Source organism: Pelodiscus sinensis, chromosome 1, assembly GCF_052426305.1.
Source record: "Pelodiscus sinensis isolate ZL-2025 chromosome 1, ASM5242630v1, whole genome shotgun sequence".
Taxonomy (NCBI): domain Eukaryota; kingdom Metazoa; phylum Chordata; order Testudines; family Trionychidae; genus Pelodiscus; species Pelodiscus sinensis.
This window is the reverse complement of record NC_143052.1, coordinates 254,501,233-254,522,073: the sequence shown is the minus strand read 5'-3', so window position 1 is coordinate 254,522,073 and position 20,841 is coordinate 254,501,233. Positions and strand designations below refer to the sequence as shown.

General features: G+C 42.1%; 1 protein-coding gene across 8 annotated transcripts in view; it reads left to right on the top strand.

The window, feature by feature from the left end:
• The window catches only part of FARP1 (FERM, ARH/RhoGEF and pleckstrin domain protein 1), a 311,742-nt gene extending 303,760 nt beyond the window's left edge, over positions 1-7,982 (top strand). For all 8 annotated transcript variants that reach the window (XM_075918778.2, XM_075918777.2, XM_075918776.2 and 5 more), the window contains exons 26-27: positions 4,710-4,861; positions 6,388-7,982. In XM_075918778.2, coding sequence (XP_075774893.2) covers positions 4,710-4,861; positions 6,388-6,469 — 234 coding nt within the window. In that variant the 3' untranslated portion in view covers positions 6,470-7,982. The remainder of the gene's footprint in view (positions 1-4,709; positions 4,862-6,387) is intronic.
• The last annotated feature ends 12,859 nt before the right edge of the window (positions 7,983-20,841 follow it).

Here is a 20,841-nt window from a genome sequence, read left to right as displayed (position 1 = left end):
AAGTTGCTATCAATTTTGAAATGTACTGAGTCGAGATGGGTTTGCCCTTTGAAAGGTCAGTCATAGCAACAAAGAGTCGTGGGGTCTTGCAAAGACCCTGAATTCTGTCAGTGTAAAATGCCAAAGCTGCTCTTACATCCAATGAATGTAGCATTGCCTCCCTGAGAGAAGCATGAGGTCTTGGGAAGAACATGGGCAGGACAATAGGCTCATTGATATGGAAACTTGTACTTACCCTCAGGAGGAACGTCGGATGTGGCATCAAAGTCACTTTATCCATACTGAAAACTGTATAGGGTGGACCCTCTATTAGTGCGCCTATTTCACTGACTCTCCTTGCAGAAGTTATGGCTACCATAAAGAGAATATGCATGGTGAGTTGCGATAGAGTACATGAAGCCATTGGCTCAAAGGGGGACTTCATGAGAGCAGTCAAGGTACCAGATTATGGTCCCATGTAGGGGTTGGCACTCTACAAGGTGGACAGAGATTGTGAAGATCTTTGAGGAGGTTCCCTGATAGTGGGTGTGCAAATACCAAAGCCCCATCAGTTCATCTGCAGAAAGCTGAGATGGAGGCCAGGTGGACCTCAATCAGAGACAGATAACCCATCAGTCTACAGGGTGCATTAGTAGTCCAGAATGGTTTGTACTAGAGCTTCATTGGGGTTGACTTGTGTCCGCTGACACCAGAAGGTGAAACGCCTCCATGTGTGTAGGTAAGTCACTCTGGTGGACTTTCTCCTGCTGTGCAGTAGGACCTTTCACATGTTTAGAGCACTGAACCCTCATGATCAAAGAACCAGCGAGGAGCCATGTGCCAAGGTGTAGCGACTGCAGGTTCGGGTGACGCAGCTTGCCCTCATTCTGGAATAGGAAGTCGTGTTGATGTGGCAATGAGTAAGCTGGTTCAAGAGAAGTCCTGAAGGGCTGGAAACCAAATCTGTCTGGACCAAGTGGGGGCTATCAAGATAACTCGAGCGCTGTGCAGACAACTTTTGTGCAACATCCTGGGAATCAATGGAATCGGAAGAAAGGCATAATACAGTGGTTCATCCCACATGATGAAGAACACATCGGCCCTTAATCTCCTGCTCAGTCCCTCTCGAGAGTAAAAATTGAGATGTTTGGCATTGTTTGGTGTTGTGAAGAGATCCATGGTAGGATTGCCCCCTTTGAGAAAGATGACATCCATGACTGCTGGCTACAGTTCCCACTCATGTTGAATTGTAAAGTTGTGGCTTAGGGCATCTGCTATGGTGTTGTCAACCCCCTGTAAGTATGTGGCTTTTAGGGTGACCCCCATGCCTCTTAAACCAATTCCACAGGTGGACTGCCTCTGTGCGCAGAGATCTGGAAAGCGCTCCCCCTGCCTGTTTATGTAGTACATAGTGATCATGTTGTCTGTGAGAACACAAACTGAGCAGTTGGTTATGGAAGAGGCAAAGTGCCTGCAGACATTTGATGACCCTGAGTTCTAGAATGTTGATGTGTAACAGAGGCTTGTGAGGCAGCCATTTGCATTACACTGTACAGTTTTGTGTTGGAAGTGCACACCTCAACCTGGAAGTGAAGCGTCCAATGGTGGTTTATACGGCAGTCTCCTCCTGTAAAAATGGGATCCCAGTTAAGAGGTTTTGTGGACATGTCTGCCATCTGAGTGACTGCAGTACTTGCTCGGGCACAAGAACCGGTTTGTGCTACGAATGACATGAGGGCATGTAGACCGATGCTAGCCAATGCTATAAGGCACGGAAATGGAGGCGTGCATACTGTACCACATATGTGGTTGCTGCCATGTACCCTATGAGTTGAAGACAGGTATGGATGATGGTGGATGGATTTGCAATGAGGGAGAGAACCAAATCTTTAAGTGTATGGAACCTGTGTTGCAGAAGGTGTGCCCTGGCTGATATGGCATTAAGTCTTGCTCCTATGAATTCAAAGTCCTGAACTGGACTGAGTATTGACTTTTGTTCGTTGATTAAAAGTCCCAGAAAGTTGAACAGTCGTTTGTTTCTTATGTCAATTGCCCTCCCCTTGCGAGTGACCTGTCAGTAAGCAGTTGTTAAGATAAGGAAAAATTGTCATCCCCTGTTGTCTGAGGTATGCCACCACAACTGCGAGGACTTTGGAGAAGACCCGTGAGCAGATGACAGGCCGAAGGGAAGGATCTTGTATTGAAAATGGTTCTCTCCTCCTGTAAAGTGAAGGAAACATTTGTGTGATGGATGTATGGTTATGTGGAAATACGTGTTTTGTATGTCGAGGGCTGCAAACCAGTTCCCTCTGTCCACTGCTGGAATTTTTGAGACTAGTGTGTCCATTCTGAAGTGCCGTTTCCACAGGAATTTGTTCAGCTTCCGAAGATCCAGGATTGGCCTCCAGCCTCCTGTGTACTTCTGGGTGAGAAAATACACTGAATAAAAGCCCATTCCCCAGTATGGGGCGGGAACCCTTTCTAGAGCTCTTAGTTAAAGAAACCACTCGATCTCTTGCTTGAGAGGAAACCCGTGAGAAGGGTCCCTGAAGAGGGACGGGTAGAAGAGATGGGTAGGTGGGATGGAAATAAACAGGATGGTGTAACCTGTGCGTAAGATTTCCCAAACCCAGCAGTCTGATGTTACAGTGCCCCACTGATGGATATAGGGGCAAAGCTTGTGGTGGAATAGCTAGCTGTGGTCCTGTCGTTGCACTGGAAGATCTGGGAGGTTGTGGAGACCCTCAACCAATGTTTCAAATTTGCTGTTTAGTAGCTTGAGAGCCTGAGGAGCGTGATGGCTGAGGGTGCTTCCTTGGGATACATTGCCTGTTCCTGGTATAATCATAGGGCTTGTGTAAGCGCTATGTAGAACAACTCTCTGATCCTGTTGTACGGGGTGTAGCACTTTCTCTTGTATGATGGCATATACATCCCTAGGGTGCATAGGAGTTCTTAGTACCATGCAGGATCTCATTGGCGTTGGCTGCAAAAATCTTTGTTATTGAAAGATAGGTCCTCTACTTTATTCTGAAGATCTTTGGGAACCCCTGCAGCCTGTAACCATGATACCTTTCTCATGACTATCTCCATGGCTGTTGCCCTTGCAACAGCATCAGCTATGTCAATTGCTGCGGACAATAGTATGGCCTTTCTGAATGATTGCTCGAAGGATAGATCTTTGGGACTCTGATAACTACTCTAAATTAGCAGAACTCATGGAGCATTAACCAAAGTCATGGTTTGCTAATAAGGCCATGTAATTTGCTATCCTAAGCTGCAGAGTGGCTAAGGAATACACTTTTTTTCCCCAAAGTGATCAAATTTTTTGTGATTTGTCCCCAATATTGGATCTAAACTGGAGAGTCTTGTAGCTTTGATTTGCAGCATGCACCACCAATGAATTGGGTTGTGGGAGGGAGAAAAGAAAATCAAGCTTTTTCAGGGGGGAATAAAATACTTTTTGTTTCCCCATTTGCAAGTCGGTGGAGCTGAAAAAGATGCTTTCCAGATATGATCTGAGACCTCCATAATGACCTCATCAATAGGCAATGCTATTCTGCCCATCATGGATGTTTTTCAGGAGGCAATACTGCTTCTCCTTTACTTCTTGAAACTTGACTTCTTGTGTGGGTGGCCACTTTTTTGAAGAGGTCTTGAAATTGTTTCAAATGGTTGGTGCCATGCATATCATCCGGGACCATAGCCTTGTCTAGCTAGAGGAAAGGATTGTTTAACGAAGAGTGTGAATCTTCATGACCATCAGATAGTGAACCTCCTGTTCAGAATCTGGCATGGTCAGGATAGTATGGGGGAGAAAAGGCTGGCGGAAGTCTTCTAGGTAAAGGAGATAGACCATTCAAACAATGCCTCTGTGGTCTCCAATAGTCCCAGGGTGCCCACGATAGGCATTTCTTGAAGCCCTGCGAGTCCGACATGACAAGCCCTTAACGGCAGATATGGGTGGGAGGTGGGGGGAGAAGAGTTCTTGCTTTGACTGAATAAGCCCACAGCGTGTGGGCTTAAGATATGAGTGCTTCCGCAGCCTTCACCCCCCTAGGGCAGTGATCTTCTTCTTTTCCTTTGTCTTCTGTTAAGTGGGTGGGTTTTTTTGTTTTTTTTTTTAAAGAGGCTGAATCAGAGCAGAGCTGTCGCTGCCAAAGCGGTCCATGGGGACCGGAAGAACAGCTCATTTTTCTTAATTGACTTTCTTTCATTTCTAAAAAAAAAAAAAAAAAGTAACTAGTGAAGTAATCTCTCACTAATTGAATAATGAGAGTGGGCTAGAAAGTGAAACAGTTTCTCTGAGGAGATTAAGTGCCTCAGGAGGCAGAGAGCTCCGTTTGCAATCTAGGGTGGTTGAAGAGGAACTGAGGGGAGAGGGTCAGGCCAAACTGCTGGCAGCATGAGACACCTGCTGCGCATGCACAGCCCGACTAGCAACTGCTTAGAAAAATCTCCAATTTGTGGATCTGGGGATGTCCGTCACCACGTGTGGAGCATCCACAGGGACATCACATGAAGAACTGTAAGCTACTAAGTGAATATTAATGTTGTCATTAAACAATATAAATTTATTTCTCATGAAATACAGTATCATATCTATGCAACATGACCTGTTGGTAAAGCAAACATTTTTTCATTTAAGTGTGGGAAACTGAAATGTATGCGCATATTTGCAGTTTTGTGGCCTAAATGACATCACAGTGTTTTTCATCCTTTGTTTCTAGGACAATCATCCTTTAGCCAGCCTTCCTCTACTGGGGTATTCACTTACCATTCCTTCAGAATCTGAGAACATTCACAAAGATTATGTTTTCAAGTTACATTTCAAATCCCACGTGTACTACTTCAGGGCTGAAAGTGAATACACATTTGAAAGGTATGTCAGTTTTCTGCTATAAAGGAAAATGATGTCTTTATGCCAGGTTGTTCTGACGACATTAGGTCAAATGCAAGCATGGTGAACTGTTGCAAATGTCAACACAGCAAACTCATTCACCACACTTAGAAATGTACATTATTTATCAAATTGAATATGCTGTTGCAAAGGTACTAGGAGACTACAAATGGGGAATAGTTCTCTGGTAAATAAGCTTTTGCTTAAAAAAAGTATGGTAGCTTAAACTGTTATATACCAGAAATAAAAGTAAAATTAGTTTACTTAAAAGCCATCTGGCTGAATGGGCATAGGTACATTTTATTTGTGGAGTATGAAACAGGTATCCACCTACCTGACATTTGGTAGTGGTGCAATGCACATGTAAATAAACTGCCTTCATCCCAGCTGCAACTCTTGTTTTATATTTGGTTCCTGCCCCCCAAAGCATGTACAAAGTATCTTTTTTATGTTTATACAGTGGGGGTCCTGCTCTGTGACTGCGGGGCATGTAGGTGCTATAATTCAAATAGTGATGTTCATGGCTTCACAGGCTATACCCATATGTCTCTGTATATGCTGCAGTTTTGCACACCCCACAATTCCAGCTAGCCAGGGTGTTTTCTGGTAGTCTACACTGCAGGCTTTTTGCACAAGAACTGTTCTTGCGCAAAAACTTGCAGAGTGTCTACACTGCATGTATGTTCATGCGCAAGTAAATTTACAGTAAAGCGTCAGAAAACAGGGCTTCTTGCACAAGAGTTATTCCTCTCCCCACGAGGAATAAGCCCTCTTGCACAAGAGCTCTTCCACAAGAAGGCAGTATAGACAGGCAACAGGTGTTTATTTCGTAAGAAAGCCCTATGGCTAAAATGGCTATCAGAGCTTTCTTGCGCAAGAGAGCGTCCACGCTGCCATGGACGCTCTTGCGCAAAAGCATATGGCAGTGTGGATGCACTCTTTTGGAAGATCTTTTGCACGAGAACTCGTGTAAAACAGTTCTTGTGCAAGAAGCCTATAGTATAGACGTAGCCCTTGGGTATAATAAATAGGACACACAGATGGTACTGACCCCAACTCCCCATTGAATTTGCTTTCACCAAAAATTAAACTAACCATGTTCCATGGTGGAATGAAGTTTGATGTTCCATTTGCTTCACAACTTTTCAAAGACGCTCATCTAAAGCTTTATATTGTTCATATGAATTTTTTGTCTATTAGGTATTAAAAAATCAGTAACACAGTCAGCCCAAGAATTTTACCACCTGTAGTCAAATATCAACCATACATTTCCCCCTATAATGCTGCTTCATATATATAATGCACCCTTACTCAATTGGTGATGGACTCTCATAAGATGTTTCCTACAGAGGGAGAGCATAGGTTAAAACCAGTTCAGTTCTGAAGATCATCCAGTGAACCCTGAAATTAAAAATGAACAGAATAGTGTAGTTTAAGAGGGTACATTCAGAGTACATCTTTTCAGAAAGACCCTGTTGGCTATTTACTACTTTATCTTTCCTTTACAGATGGATGGAAGTAATCCGAAGTGCCACCAGCTCTGCCTCACGCACCCGTGTATTTAGTCATAAAGAATCTCATGTGTACTGATGGCTAAACACTCATCAAGTTGATCATTCTAGAAGTTGCTGCTTTTCTAGAAGACATTTGAATATATTTTCTCCCTTAAAGTTCAGTACAATTTACATTTGTTTAAAAACAAAACTCCCACCACAAATGGTTTTACAGCAATTTTGATTGCCTGAGGAAAGCTGTTTAACCACCTTAAATCTTTCATACCTTGCAAACAGCCATCATCCTGATGGCAGGAATTAGTTTCATGTCCTGTATTTTTTGTCATTCTGTGTGCTGTTTTTTAGCTTGTGCCAGTATTAAAATATTGTCCGAGTGCCAAATGCCAAAAGACATTTTCTTGCCTCACAGATTGCACCTGAAAACAATATAAACTAATTTGTAACTTCACAATCTCTAGTGAGGCAAATGCTATTTCTTCTCTTTTCATAATTTTTTAAGATGATACCTGTAGACTGCTGGATTTTTAAATGTAGTATGGATTTTCACAGTATAGACTATAAAGATACATGGTAAGCAGTCTAACATCAATGAGGTAATTTTCAGATTTAATTTTTCAGTCTTTCTACATACTATTCAAGGAATTACTAATTTTCTATCTTAAGTAGTTTACAGATCATCAATCATTTCACTTTGGGGTTACATATACATGTAGTATAGATGAATTATAGGATTTATCTTGCCTTTTTTCTGGGTGCAAGCTGACCAAAATTGTGTGTGTGTTTAGTTTTGAACAGGGAATACTACTTGCAAGAGGAATAGTTTTAAAAATGATCAGTGCAATATTATTTGGGCTATTAATGTACTGTGAATGGTGTGTACAAGGAGAAATTAAAGGTTGCTGTGGTGTTTTGCTGTTTGTTTTACAAACTTGACAAAACTTGTATGCTACAAGAACCACAGCTATTTGTGACTGAAGAGTGTTTTTGGTAATTAAAATGGACCTAAACACTATAAACTGATGGTACTACTTTCCCAGGCTTTCATGATGCCTGTATCCACAGACAACTGTTCCATTTTTAGCAGATGTGTAGTGAGCTACAAACTTTTTTGAAGCTCTAGTCTCTGTAGAGTGGTACTACTACTATCTCAACAGATTATGACTTCTCTTAATATATAAAGAGGGTGCAAGCTATACACATCAGATGAGATGTTCTCCATTTGGCATAATTAACATTTTTGGATCACCTACTGGTCCGATCAGAATTTCAAGAATGTCAGGAATCACACTACAGTGATCAATTGTATTAGTTGTTTATATTATACACAGGTTCAGCCCGCTAAACACACAGCTCTATTCCATTTAAGGGCTCCTTTCAGGGAACACTGCATGAAGCCACATATGGGATATATAAGTAAATATGGGAACCACAAAGAAAGTGGGGATTATTCTACCACCAGTTTTTTGTGTATTGGATTTGCTAATCACTTGTCCTTACACTATGTATAAAATGGTTTAAGTATTGCTCACAACAAAAGGGAATAAAATACCTCACAACACAATCAAGCATACTTCAATTTCAAGGCAAAACTTTGTCATTTGTCTTTTTTCCTCTCCCTCTCCCCCCAACTTTTAATGTTTAGTGCTCCTAAGAAATACCCAAATGCTTCATGTTAATGCTGACAATTTAGATTTCTTTTGTATGCCCATTCCAATATTTTCAAAAATAAAAGACTTCATTAGTTTTCTACGTCCTTATTATAAACATAGGCAACAAGATTGAAATTAAGCCACGTTATTAGGGCTAACTGTTTGAAGTCATTTGGGTGAGATTTTCACCCAAAAGGATACATCAGTGTATATATCAGAAGGTAGTTGTAGTTGCAAATATAGCACAAGCTTGCTGTCTATCAGTGGTGCTTTCACTGCAAGGATGTTTTAGACCCTAAACTTGTCTTTTTTTTTTGTAATTAGAAACTTTTTCTATTGGTTAGCGGACATTTACATTTATACAAAGAAATAAAATCCAATAATTCCCTATTTTATAATCTTAAATGTTTAAGGACTAGCAATATGTAAATATATATTTAAAATAAACTTTAAATCATAATTTTATTTAACTACCATAAAAAATTTTGTATGACTGCTAAACACTTTCAAAGTGATCATTCAGGTAGCTACCCATGCTTTTCCGTAGAGACAATCACCATTCTCAACATGCTCTCTATAAAGAGACGCTTGATGCGTTATCCTACACTGTTAAGAGAGATATCAAATTATTGTACAAACTGAGTACTAAAAATACTATAGGAGGCATGCTGAAATATAAAGGTTTTTTAACTATAATTTTTAAAGGTTGATTCAGATAAGGGAAAAATGTTTAGATCAACTCTACCACAAGCTTCAGAGAAACAAGTCTAAACTTTGGAGAACCCACGGTATTGACTCTCTGTTAGAGACCTAAATCAATGTCCTGGATTTTATTTGAAATGTGAATTGGTTTGTGTCAAGACATGAAACGGAATAAATAACTAAATATGGACTTACAAATAATCAACAACAGGTTTGAAAAATCCAAACAACATTTTAGCACCAATTAGCAAATGGCAAAAAGTATTGCTAGGACAAGTTAGGTAAGGGGGGAGGGATATACAATCAACTGCTAAGACTGCCATGAACAATTTCCAGTGAGTATTTAGGGTGGATGCAAACACACGATATTATAGGTAGAACAAATGTGCACTGTCAGCCACCATTTTAAATTTTCTAATTTCCAGTGCTCATGTTAACCTATTATGAGTTCCACTGAAAAAAAAAAAAAAACAACAAACAGTCTGGTAGCACTTTAACAAAACATGTAGATCATATCATGAGCTTGTTTTGTTCCTGTAACAGACTAAGTGGGCTACCCCCTGAAGCTCATGAGTTCCACTGATTATACAGTCAAAATAACCAATTATTAAATATACTCTTTTTAAAAATCAAATGCCCTTTTGGGATTATTTATTATGGGAAAGGGAAAAATGTGCTTCTAATTCTCTCTACCTTTCATTTAATTTGTTTTCAAAGTTTAAAATTCTCCCATCACAGCTACTTTAGGCAAATGTACAAACAACAATTAATACTGCTAAAAGTAAACAAGATTCCCTATGCGCAGAATACAGCATAAACCTACTAACATTAGGGAAAGGATAAAAGAATTAGCTTTTCATAGTGCCCTGAAAGTTAAATTCAGGCTGGCTTAGAAGGAAGCAAATTTCAAACTCAAGACCTCTTTACTGAGAAAAAGTATGGTAATAGCTGCCAGCCATTCACATTCAGGGACATCATACATAACTAACTATACATGGTGAGACAAAGGGATTCTTATTTCTTAGACTCAAACTTTGTCAAGATTTAAAGCTCAATAATATATATACTATCTGCTGTGCTTTTTCATGCTTCTGTTTTCCACAGTAGGGTTTAGAGGGTTTTTTTTCGGTCTCACATCTGATCTCCTATCACTATGAACACTTATCACTACATAACACTTTTACATATATTTTGTAGCTCAACTACTTAGTTCAGCAGTTTTTTCTGAGCTCTTAAACAAATGTCATTCCAGTTCCACTGTTTTATTGCAATTTATATTTCTTAAATCAGTCTATGGCTTATGCCTCATTTTCACTATATAGGAAGAATAAGCCCAGGGAAGACTTTTTTCCATAACCTCAGAGGAGAAGATGAACATATAGCACTACTGCTGATACCAACAAAGATCTGGCTAAATGCTCAGCATTTAACCTTCCCAACCAAACATTTGCCCATTTTTTCCTTTTAGTTTCCCTGCAGTGATACAGAAGTTTAAAATGAGTGTTCTTACCTGTCAGTTTTTGGCACCACTTTTCCATTTGTTGCTTCACTCAGAAAATGCTATGAAAATAAATGCTAACAAAACAATATTGACATTAGCAATTATAACCATATAGAAACAATAAAACAGTATTGGTATATTATTATAATATGAATAATGATCTTACACAAAGTTGACTAATTTATCAACAGCATACTCCATTGCATACCAGAAAATTATTTATACGAGCCTGGGCCTCGGGAGACGTCTCTTCTCCAAAGACATACACACAACCACTTAAAGGGCTGGATGATGCTATTGTAATGACTCATATAGTTTCTGAAATAGCTGTCACTTGAAATCAGTATTAACCAATGTGTGGTGACAGAAACAAGACAGGGAACAGAAGAATGTGACTAAGATCAAACATTGTGTGAAACTATGGCTATGTCTACACTATAGGGTTTTTCCAGGATTCCAGAAAAACTCCGTGTCCAGGGAACACGTATGCTCTTCTGTTTTGTTTGTTTTGTTTTGGCAGAAGAGCAGATACACCCTTTCAGAAGCCCTGTCTTTTTCCTTCAATGAGGAAGAAGGGTTCTTCTAAAAGAGGAAGCTTTTCTGAAATTTGACCTAGTGTAGACGGGCCAAATTTCAGAAAAACCTCTTCCAAAAAAAAAACCAATTGAAAAAAGGCAGGCAAATTTTTCCGATAGATCACTGTAGTGTATCATAGAACTGGAAGAGACCTCAGAAGGTCATCAAGTCCAGCACCCTGCTCTAGGCAGGACCAATTCCAACTAAATCAACCTGGCCAGGGCTTTGTCAAGCCGAGACTTAAAAACCTCTAAGGATGGAGATTCCACTACTTCCCTAGGTAATCCATTCCAGTGTTTCACCACCCTCCTAGTGAAATAGTTTTTCCTAATATCCAACCTGGACCTCTCCCACCACAACCTGAGAACATTGCTCCTTGTTCTGCCATCTGTCACTACTGAGAACAGCCTCTCTCCATCCTCTTTGGAACCTCCCTTCAGGAAGTTGAAGGCTGCTATCAATCAAATCCCCCCTCACTCTTCACTTCTGCAGACTAAACAGACCCAAGTCCCTCAGCCTCTCCTCATAAGTCATATGCTCTAGCCCCCTAATCATTTTGGTTGCCCTCCGCTGGACCCTCTCCAATGCATCCACATCCTTTTTGTAGTGGGGGGCCCAGAATTGGACACAATACTCCAGATGCGGCCTCACCAAAGCCGAATAAAGGGGAATGATGACATCTCTGGATCTGCTGGCAATGCTCCTCTTAATGCAACCTAATATGCCATTAGCCTTCTTGGCTACAAGGGCACACTGTTGACTCATATCTAGCTTCTCATCCACTGTAACCCCCAGGTTCTTTTCTGCAGAACTACTACTTAACCGGTTGGTCCCCAGCTTGTAACTATGCTTGGGATTCTTCCGTCCCAAGTGCAGGACTTTACACTTGTCCTTGTTGAACCTCATCAGATTTCTTGTGGCCCAATCCTCCAATTTGTCTAAGTCATTCTGTACCCTATCTTTGCCCTTAAGCGTATCTACCTCTCCCCCCAGCTTAGTGTCATCTGCAAACTTGCTGAGGGTGCAATCCATCCCCTCATCCAGATCATTAATAAAGATATTGAACAAAACTGGTCCGAGAACCGAACCTTGGGGCACTCCGCTAGAAACCGACCGCCATCCTGACATCGAGCCATTGATCACTACCCGCTGGGCCCGGCCTTCTAGCCGTCTTTCTATCCATCTTACCGTCCATTTATCCAATCCACAATCCCTTAACTTGCTGGCAAGAATATTGTGGGAGACTGTATCAAAAGCCTTGCTAAAGTCAAGGTATATAACATCCACTGACTTCCCCATGTCCACCGAGCCAGTTACCTCATCACAGAAGCTAATCAGATTGGTCAGGCACGACTTGCCCTTTGTGAATCCATGCTGACTATTCCTAATCACTTTCCTCTCATCCAAGTGCCTCAATATGGATTCCTTAAGGATCTCTTCCATGATTTTTCCAGGAACCGAGGTAAGACTGACCGGCCTATAGTTCCCTGGATCGTCCTTCTTCCCTTTTTTGAAGATGGGCACTACATTTGCCTTTTTCCAGTCATCCGGGATTTCTCCCGATCTCCATGACTTTTCAAAGATAATAACCAAAGGCTCCACAATGACAATTGCCAACTCCCTCAGTACCCTCGGATGCACCAAGTCTGGACCCATGGATTTATGTACTTTTAGCTTTTCTAAATAGTTCCTAACCTGTTCTTTACCCACCATGGGCTGTCCATCTTCATCCCATCTTGCATCACTTGGCGCAGAAGTCCAGGAGCCAACCTTGTCCGTGAATACAAAGGCAAAGAAAGCATTGAGTACTTCAGCTTTCCCCACATCATCTGTCACTAGGTTACCTCCTTCGTCCATTAGGGGCCGCACACCCTCTCTGATCACCTTCTTCTTGTTAACATGCCTGTAGAAACTTTTCTTGTTATCCTTCACATCCTTAGCCAGTTGCAATTCCATTTGCGCTTTCGCCTTCCTGATAATCCCCCGGCATTCTCGAGCTATACCTTTAAACTCCTCCCTGGTCATTTGTCCAAGTTTCCACTCTTTCTAAGCTTCCTTTTTGTGCTTAAGTTCACCAAGGATTTCCCCTGTAAGCCAGTCCGGTCTCCTACCATGTTTGCCTCTCTTGCTACGCGTCGGGATGGTTTCTTTCAATAAGGCTTCTTTAAAATACTGCCAGCTGTCCTGGACTCCTTTTCCTTTCATGTTAACATCCCAGGGGATTCTGCCCATCAGATCTCGGAGGGAGTCAAAATCTGCTTTTTTGAAGTCCAAGGTGTGTATTTTACTACTCTTTTCTTCCTTTGGTCAGGATCCTGAAATCTACCATCTCATGATCACTGCTTCCCAGGTTGTCACCCACCTCCACTTCCCCTATTAGTTCCTCCCTGTTTGTGAGCAGAAGGTCAAGCTGCGCACGGCCCCTGGTCGGATCCTTCAGCACCTGTGTCAAGAAGTTATCCCCAACATTCTCCAAAAACTTCCTGGATTCCCTGTGTACTGCCGTATTGGTTTCCCAGCAGATGTCAGGATGATTAAAGTCCCCCACGAGAACCAGGGCCTGCGATCTGGAAGCTTCGCTCAATTGTCTGAAGAAAGCCTCATCTACCTCATCCACCTGATTCGGTGGCCTGTAGCAAACACCAACCACAACATCAATGCTGTTGTTTGCTCCTTTAAACTTAACCCATAGACTCTCAACAGGTTTTTCTCCCTCTTTATACTGGAGTTCAGAGCAATCGTAGTGTTCTCTTACATATAGTGCAACTCCTCCTCCTTTTCTCCCCTGCCTGTTGTTCCTGAACAGTCTATACCCTTCCATGACAGCGCTCCAGTCATGCGAGTCATCCCACCAAGTCTCTGTTATCCCAATTAAATCATATTTCTTGGTCTGGGCCAGGGCCTCCAGTTCTTCCTGTTTGTTGCCCAGGCTTCTCGCATTAGTGTACAAACACTTCAGGTAACCAGTTGATCATCCTATCTTCGCCATTCGAAACATGGGTCCTCCTTTCTTGCCCCTTCCTCTCTGCATTTCTTCCCGGTATCGGACTTTCGCACTCCCCTCAGGGTTTTGGTCACCGTCCCCCGACGAACCTAGTTTAAAGCCCTCCTCACTAGGTTTGCAAGCCTGCCCGCGAAGATGCTCCTTCCTCTCTTCGTTAGGTAGATCCCATCTCTTCCTAACAATCCTTGTGCCCGGAACAGAGTCCCATGGTCGAAGAAACTAAAGCCCTCTCTGCGACACCATCTGCGCAACCACACATTTACATCCTCAGTTCGACGATCCCTGCCCAGTCCTTTCCCTTCAACAGGGAGGATGGAGGAGAATACCACTTGCACTCCAAATTCTTGGATCCTTCTTCCTAGCGCTACATAATCCGCACTAACATGCTCAAGATCATTCTTGGCCGTATCATTAGTTCCCACGTGGAGAAGCAGGAAGGGGTAGTGATCCGAAGGTTTGATCAGCTTGGTAAGCCTCTCAGTGACATCCTGAATGCGAGCTCCCGGTAAGCAGCACACCTCTCAAGATTCCAGGTCCGGACGGCAGAGGGATGGCTCCGTCATTTCCTTTTGGGCGTGGTGGCCGTGGAACCCCCATCCGTAGGACTACGCATCCCATGCCTTCCAGTAGATGGTGTTCCCTTCTGGTTTCTTCCTTGTGAGGTTCCTTCCAGAGCTTTCAGCACTGCAGAGCCTGTGGAGAGAGCTTGAAAGCGATTGCTTACCTCTATAGCATCGGGGAATTCCCGTGCTGGCCTTTTCCCCCCTTCTAGAAGTTACATGCTGCCAGTTCTCTTCTTGGTTGCGTACTGCCCTCTCTGGCTCTTCTGCCTGCCGTGCTTGAAGGATTAAATGCTGCCTTCTATCGAGGAAGTCTTCATCCTCTCTGATCAAGCGTAGGGTCGACACTTGGGCCTCCAGTCCTCTAATTTTCTCTTCCAAAATGTCGACCAGCTTGCACTTGGTGCAGATGAAATCCGTTCTTTCTTCCGGGAGGAAGACAAACATGGCACACGCTGTGCAGGTAACAACAGTAGACCCATCACCAACCATAGCTGCTGTCCTGGAAAAGGGATTTAAAAACAAAGGCAAGAGAACCTCCCGCCCTTCCCTCTCCCCTTCCGAACTCCCTCTGAAAACTCCCTGTTAGCAATCACCTACAGAGCTACAGCAAACCTATAAATTACAGGTAAGTTGTGGTGTGTAGCAATCCTTTCTATCCCTGCTTTCTCTCATATAACATAAAAATACAAAACATTTACCAGACAGGTAATGTTCCTTTAGCAGTCCAAATATTCTGAAGCATGCTGTCCCAGATACTACATTGTTATTGACAAAAAACCAACACCATTCCCTTTTTTCAAGGAATGACTTGAACATTACAAACTGATGAACTAAAAAGCTGTTTCGTTTACCAGCCATTGACATTAAGAAAGAAATGGTTACTAACCTTTCTGTAAGTGCTATTCTTTTTTAGATGATGTTACACATTCATTCCATTGTAGGTACACTCCTAGTACAATCACCAGAAATTTTTCTCCCAGTGCTACCTGTCAGGGCAGCTTGGGTAGCCTTTGCTAGTGCATGCTTATAGCACTGATATAAAGGGCCCAACCAATCCTGTGTCCCATAATTCCTTCTTTCCAGACAACTCCAATGTAGAGGAGGAGGAGGGTGGGTCGTGAAATGGACACGAACAACACAACTAGAAGAATAGTTACAAAAAGGTTAGTAACCATTTTTTTCTTTGAATCCATGCTCATGACCATTCCACTGTAGGTAATTCCCAAGCAGTTGCACGGGAGATGGGATCAACTTCATGGCCCTGCATGGTGACCACAAAACCTGGAATCAGTCCTAACCTGTTAAATAATGGTGTAATGGGCAGAAAAACACACTGAAACCTGCATTGCTGCTCTGCAAATGTCCTGAATAGGGACTTCTGAATGCCACTGATGCTTGGGCTCTTGTGGAGTGAGGCAGTTACGATAGCTGTTAGTGGAACACCTGCCTGCTCATAACATGTGCAAATACACAACGTGATCCAAGACCAAATTCTCTTATGCAGTGATGGGGAGACCTTTCATCCATCAGCTACCACTATGTAGTGTTGGATAAATTTATGGAACGGTTTGTTCATTTCTACGTAGGATTCAAAAGCACATCTAACATCCAGAATGTGAAGACACTTCTCCTGCGTCTTTTCAAATTGATAGGAAGATTGCCTGAATACTATGGATCTGGGAAATGACCTTTGGAAAGAATCTAGGATAGGGATGTAGCTGCAACTTATCCTTAAAGAAGAGAGAGTTTGAAGGTTCTGACATGAGGGCACGGATCTCCAAGATCCTTTTGGCCAAAGTAACAGCCACTAGAAAGGCTTCTCGCATGAGAGATATGACAAGGGGCTATGTTGCTGATGGTTCAAATGGGGGACTCATAAGTTTTGTTAATACCTGATTTAGGTCTTAGGGAGGGACAGGTTCTTCAATGTGGGAGGGTACAGTCTTTCAGGAAAGAGTTAAAGAAATAGACAGCGTGACAGGGCCAGGTCAGAGGGATACTAAAGAGTGCTAGAAGGAATGTATGTGAACCCTAAATTAAGTAGGTCTCTGTTTGCTGGGTAAACTGGCAGGGGCTGGCCTAGAGCCAGCAGGAACTTTCCAGAAGCAGTCTGGACAATCAGGCCAGTTAAGAACACCTGTAGCTAATTAGGAGCCTTCCAGAGCCAAGGGAGTCAAGCTAATTAGACCACCTGGGGCCAATCAAGAACCAGTTGAGGATGGTAAAAGGGCTCCTCTTCTGCTAGTTAGGGGACACATGAGAAGGAAGTAAGGAGCCAAAGTGTGGACATTGAGAGGAGTCTGGGTGAGAGCTGTGAGCTGCAAATCAGGAAGACTGTGTTGGAGCAGCAGGATAAGCTGCACAGGTACCAGAGAAACGGTACTGGAAGGGATTATTTGGGGAAGTAGTTTCCAGATGGGGAGTAGAATAAATCTCATCTGTTGCCACTGCCTTAGGGTCCCTGGCCCACCTCCCCCAACTCTACATTACCATCAGTGTCTATCCCTGGATAGGAAGGCCAGGACTATAAAGGGGTTTCACACACACATTATCGACTAGCCTGCGATGAGCAAGGCTCAGTAGGCTGTGAACTCTGCCTCTAGTAAAGAAAGAGACCACATAGCAGAACACAGCAAATCTGAGGCTGAATACTATCTGCCAGAGGTGGATAGGATCCACGGTCACAGCCATAGTTCTGCCACAACAGACATTTTATGAAAAAATGGACCAGTTAGCAATCTGAGGATAGAATATCAAAAACACTGCAAGGTTAACCTTAGGAGATCTCAAGCATAATACCCAAGAATGTCTTGCAGATATTACCATGTGGGCAAGACTTTACGGTAGGAAGCTTATATGGAGAACCATTTCCATATAGAAAGGTAAGCATTAGCCCTGATGGAAGGCTTTCTACTACCTAATAGGACTTGGTAGAACTGATCCAAAGTGCTCTGGAATTTACCCATAAAGTTTCCATGCAGTCAGGTGGAAGGAGCTGATGTTTGGGTGAAGCTTTCAATCAGGATCTTCAAAGATCAGGTCTGGATGTAGAAGGAGTGGAATTGATGCCACCACTACAAGGCCTGGCAGAGTGGCAAACCTAGTGCTGATGAGGCCAACCAGAGGCTCTAAGAATTATTCATGCCTGATCCTACTTCATTTTCAGTGCAAACTTGTGCCAAAGAAAAGTAAGAGAAACTCTAGTAGAGGTGACCTGTCTACAGGAGTAAAGTGTCCATGAGTTCACCTTTACTTCAGTCTTGCACAGCACAAAACTGTTGATACTACTTGCCAGGTGGCAAACAGACCCCCCCCCCCCCCCCCCAACTGCTGGAAAATGTCCCTTGCAAAGTCCAGGTCAAGGAACCACTTCTGGTGACTGAAGAAAGACACACTGAGGCAATCTGCATTCCCAGAAGGTGATAAATCTCAAGATGCACTGAGTGGGCTATGCAGAAGCTGAATTACTTCCTGATGAAAGGGATAGAATGAGCTACTCACTGCCTATTGAGTAGAACATGGTTGCCATGTTTTCTGAGAGAACCAACAAGTTCTTGCTTACAATGCAAGAACCAGAGAAGATACCATGGACGATAAAGTACTGATGGCGAGCATACTGAAGCCAGCAACATCTGAAGGGGGCTGAGATGGAGACTTAGGATGGATGTTGGTACAATGGATGTTGTACCATGTCCATTCATGAGGCAGTGAGGCCCAAAAGTCTGACAAGGCTAGGCTAATGTAATGGGGGTGATCCTGAGATGCACGATCAAGGACATGATCCTCTGAAACAAGGTCTTGTAGTAGAAAACCTCTGGCTAGGGTCCTGAACACTGCTCCAATAAACTTTATCCTCTGTATTGGAGTGAGGGTAAACTTCTGTATGTTTATTATAGAGCCTGGGATGTCAACTAGATGAAGTGGATGCTGGATTCTACCTGCACCCTGAGCAGCTGATCCGGCACAGTGGGGCAGTCTAGACCCACCACGGTCGACAAGGGAAGCCTTTTCACGAGGCATACCTAAGCAGTCGACAAAGGCTTGCCTTTGTTGACCGTGGCGTGTCTAGACTGCCCTGCTGTGCTGGATCAACTGATCCTCAGCACAGCGCAGTTGCTATTTTTATTTTAATGAAGTGGGGATTATTTAAATCCCTGCTTCTTTGCCTATGCCGAATAAACTATTTTACATGGCTCCATCGACGGAGCCATGTAGTCTAGACATAGCCCATGGGTATGTCTAAACTACATCCCTTTTTCGATAAAGGGATGTAAATTAGACATATTGAAATTGTAAATGAAGCCGGGATTTGAATTTCCTGTGCTTCATCTGCATAATTGCAGCCGTGGCTTTTTTTTTTTTTTGAAAAGCCGCTTTTCAGAAAAAAAAAAACCCACTGTCAAGATGGGGATCTGTCCACAGAAATGCCCCGTTTCGAAAGATCCTGTAACCCTCAAAAAATGAGGCATTTCTGTCAAAAGATCCCCATCTTAAACTCGTTTTTTTCCCAAAAAGCAGCTTTTCAGAAAATAGCCATGGCCATTATGTAAATGAAGCACTGGAAATTCAAATCCCAGCTTCATTTACGATTTTGACATGTCTAATTTACATCCCTTTATCGAAAAAGGGACGTAGTTTAGACAAAATCATGTGAAACTGTGGCTCTCGTCCAGAAGGGAAAAATGCATCTCCTGGACAAAAAGTTGCTGCTGTAGGGTCCCTAAAAAAGGAGAGGAGAGGTTGATGGTAGGAATGAACTAAAGGGAATCTCTCATTTCCACTGTACTCAGCACCCAATGGTCCATGATGATATGGGATCATGCATTGGTGAAGTGGGACAGGTGATCTGCAAATAAAGGGAAAACAGGATCTGGCATCACAGGAACTGGTATAACGTCCTCTAGCATGAACTATCAACATTATTCTGAAAATGTAAATTTTGTGAAACTCTCCAAACATACCAATTCTTGTCTTTTACTGTCAACAAAATACTTCAACATTGGTTTAAAATACTTCAACATTGGTTTTAATCAACAGAAATCATTACATTTCACAGAAATTCAATCAATGGGACACTTGACAGTTTTGTTTTGCTGCTAAACCTCTGAAATTAAGCAAAAACTTTTCAGCGACAGCACAACTCAACTTGGCCTCTCTGTTTTCATCCAGTAACCATGACCAATATTTTAACTTGATGTATGTCATGACAGAAAATGATACTTCACAAAGCAATGTTGAACCAAACATGGAAAAAGTTTGGCAACTTCAGTTTTCAAAATAGCAAACTAATTCTCTTGCAAGAGTATAACCCACAGTGTCTAAACTGATTCTTTTTTTGATTGATCAAGATGGCTTTGAAGTGTGAGCATTTCTTCTTCAAACAAACATTTGTCCAGGTCCAGCAAATTAATGTGGTCTTGAGAATTATTGATGTCAAACTGAAATGAGTTTTTCATGAATTGAAATGCCAACATGAAGCTTTTAAAATCTGCAAAACACTGGCTGAATTTCATTGCTAGGTTTATAAGCCATCTCACATAGTGCTGACAATCAAGGTCATCACACCCAAATTCACTATCTCTAGCAATTTTCTGCAACTTTGGGAAGTGGGTGAATTCTCCTACCTTCATTTGAATGACGGAATAGCTGTAGAGCTTAGAAGTGAACTCCAAAATCTGCTTGGCCACATTACAAAAAACCTTCCCCTTTCAGATTTAGCTCATTGAAATGAAAAAAGATATCAGTCAGGAACCACAAATCAAATTGCCACTGCTTATCTTTAATAGGAAAGCTGGACAGTATTTCTGCTTTCTCAACAAGAAAGTCTTTGATAGAAGTAACTAGTTCAAGGAACTGCTGAAGCACCTTGCCACGATTCAGCCATTACACATTAACAAAACATATGATTTCAGAATGCTCAAATTTGATTTTTCAAAAATTCCATAACTTGGCAATAGTTCAGAGCACTGCTGCGAATGAAATTCACAATTTTGATTTTCAGAATAGACAAATCCAGAATTTTTTCCCATCATAGCTAGTGCATCATCGGTTCTAACAGAAGCCAATTTTGCTAAATACAAGTTGAAATCATTTGAGATACTTTTGAAAGCACTGAATATACCAGATCCATAGGTCTGATTCGATCTCGCAACCCATATACAGAGCAGTTTTTTTATGAATCTGGAAATCATGTTACAAAATGAATTCAGAAGATGAGCTGAGAAACATAACTGATGTCATAAGACTCAATCAGTGTTTGACCTACTTATTGGCACTAAAGTTCAACTTGCAACTGGGTTTTCAGATCAATGGACAAATCTTTCAACCGACGGGCAACTGTTTAGTGACTTAGCTGAAAATTTTGAAGGCTCTGTAAAATGTTTTTTGCATCTGTTCATTATGATTTTCAAGCAATGTTTTCAGGACAGAAAATATTTTTTTCCATCATTTCTC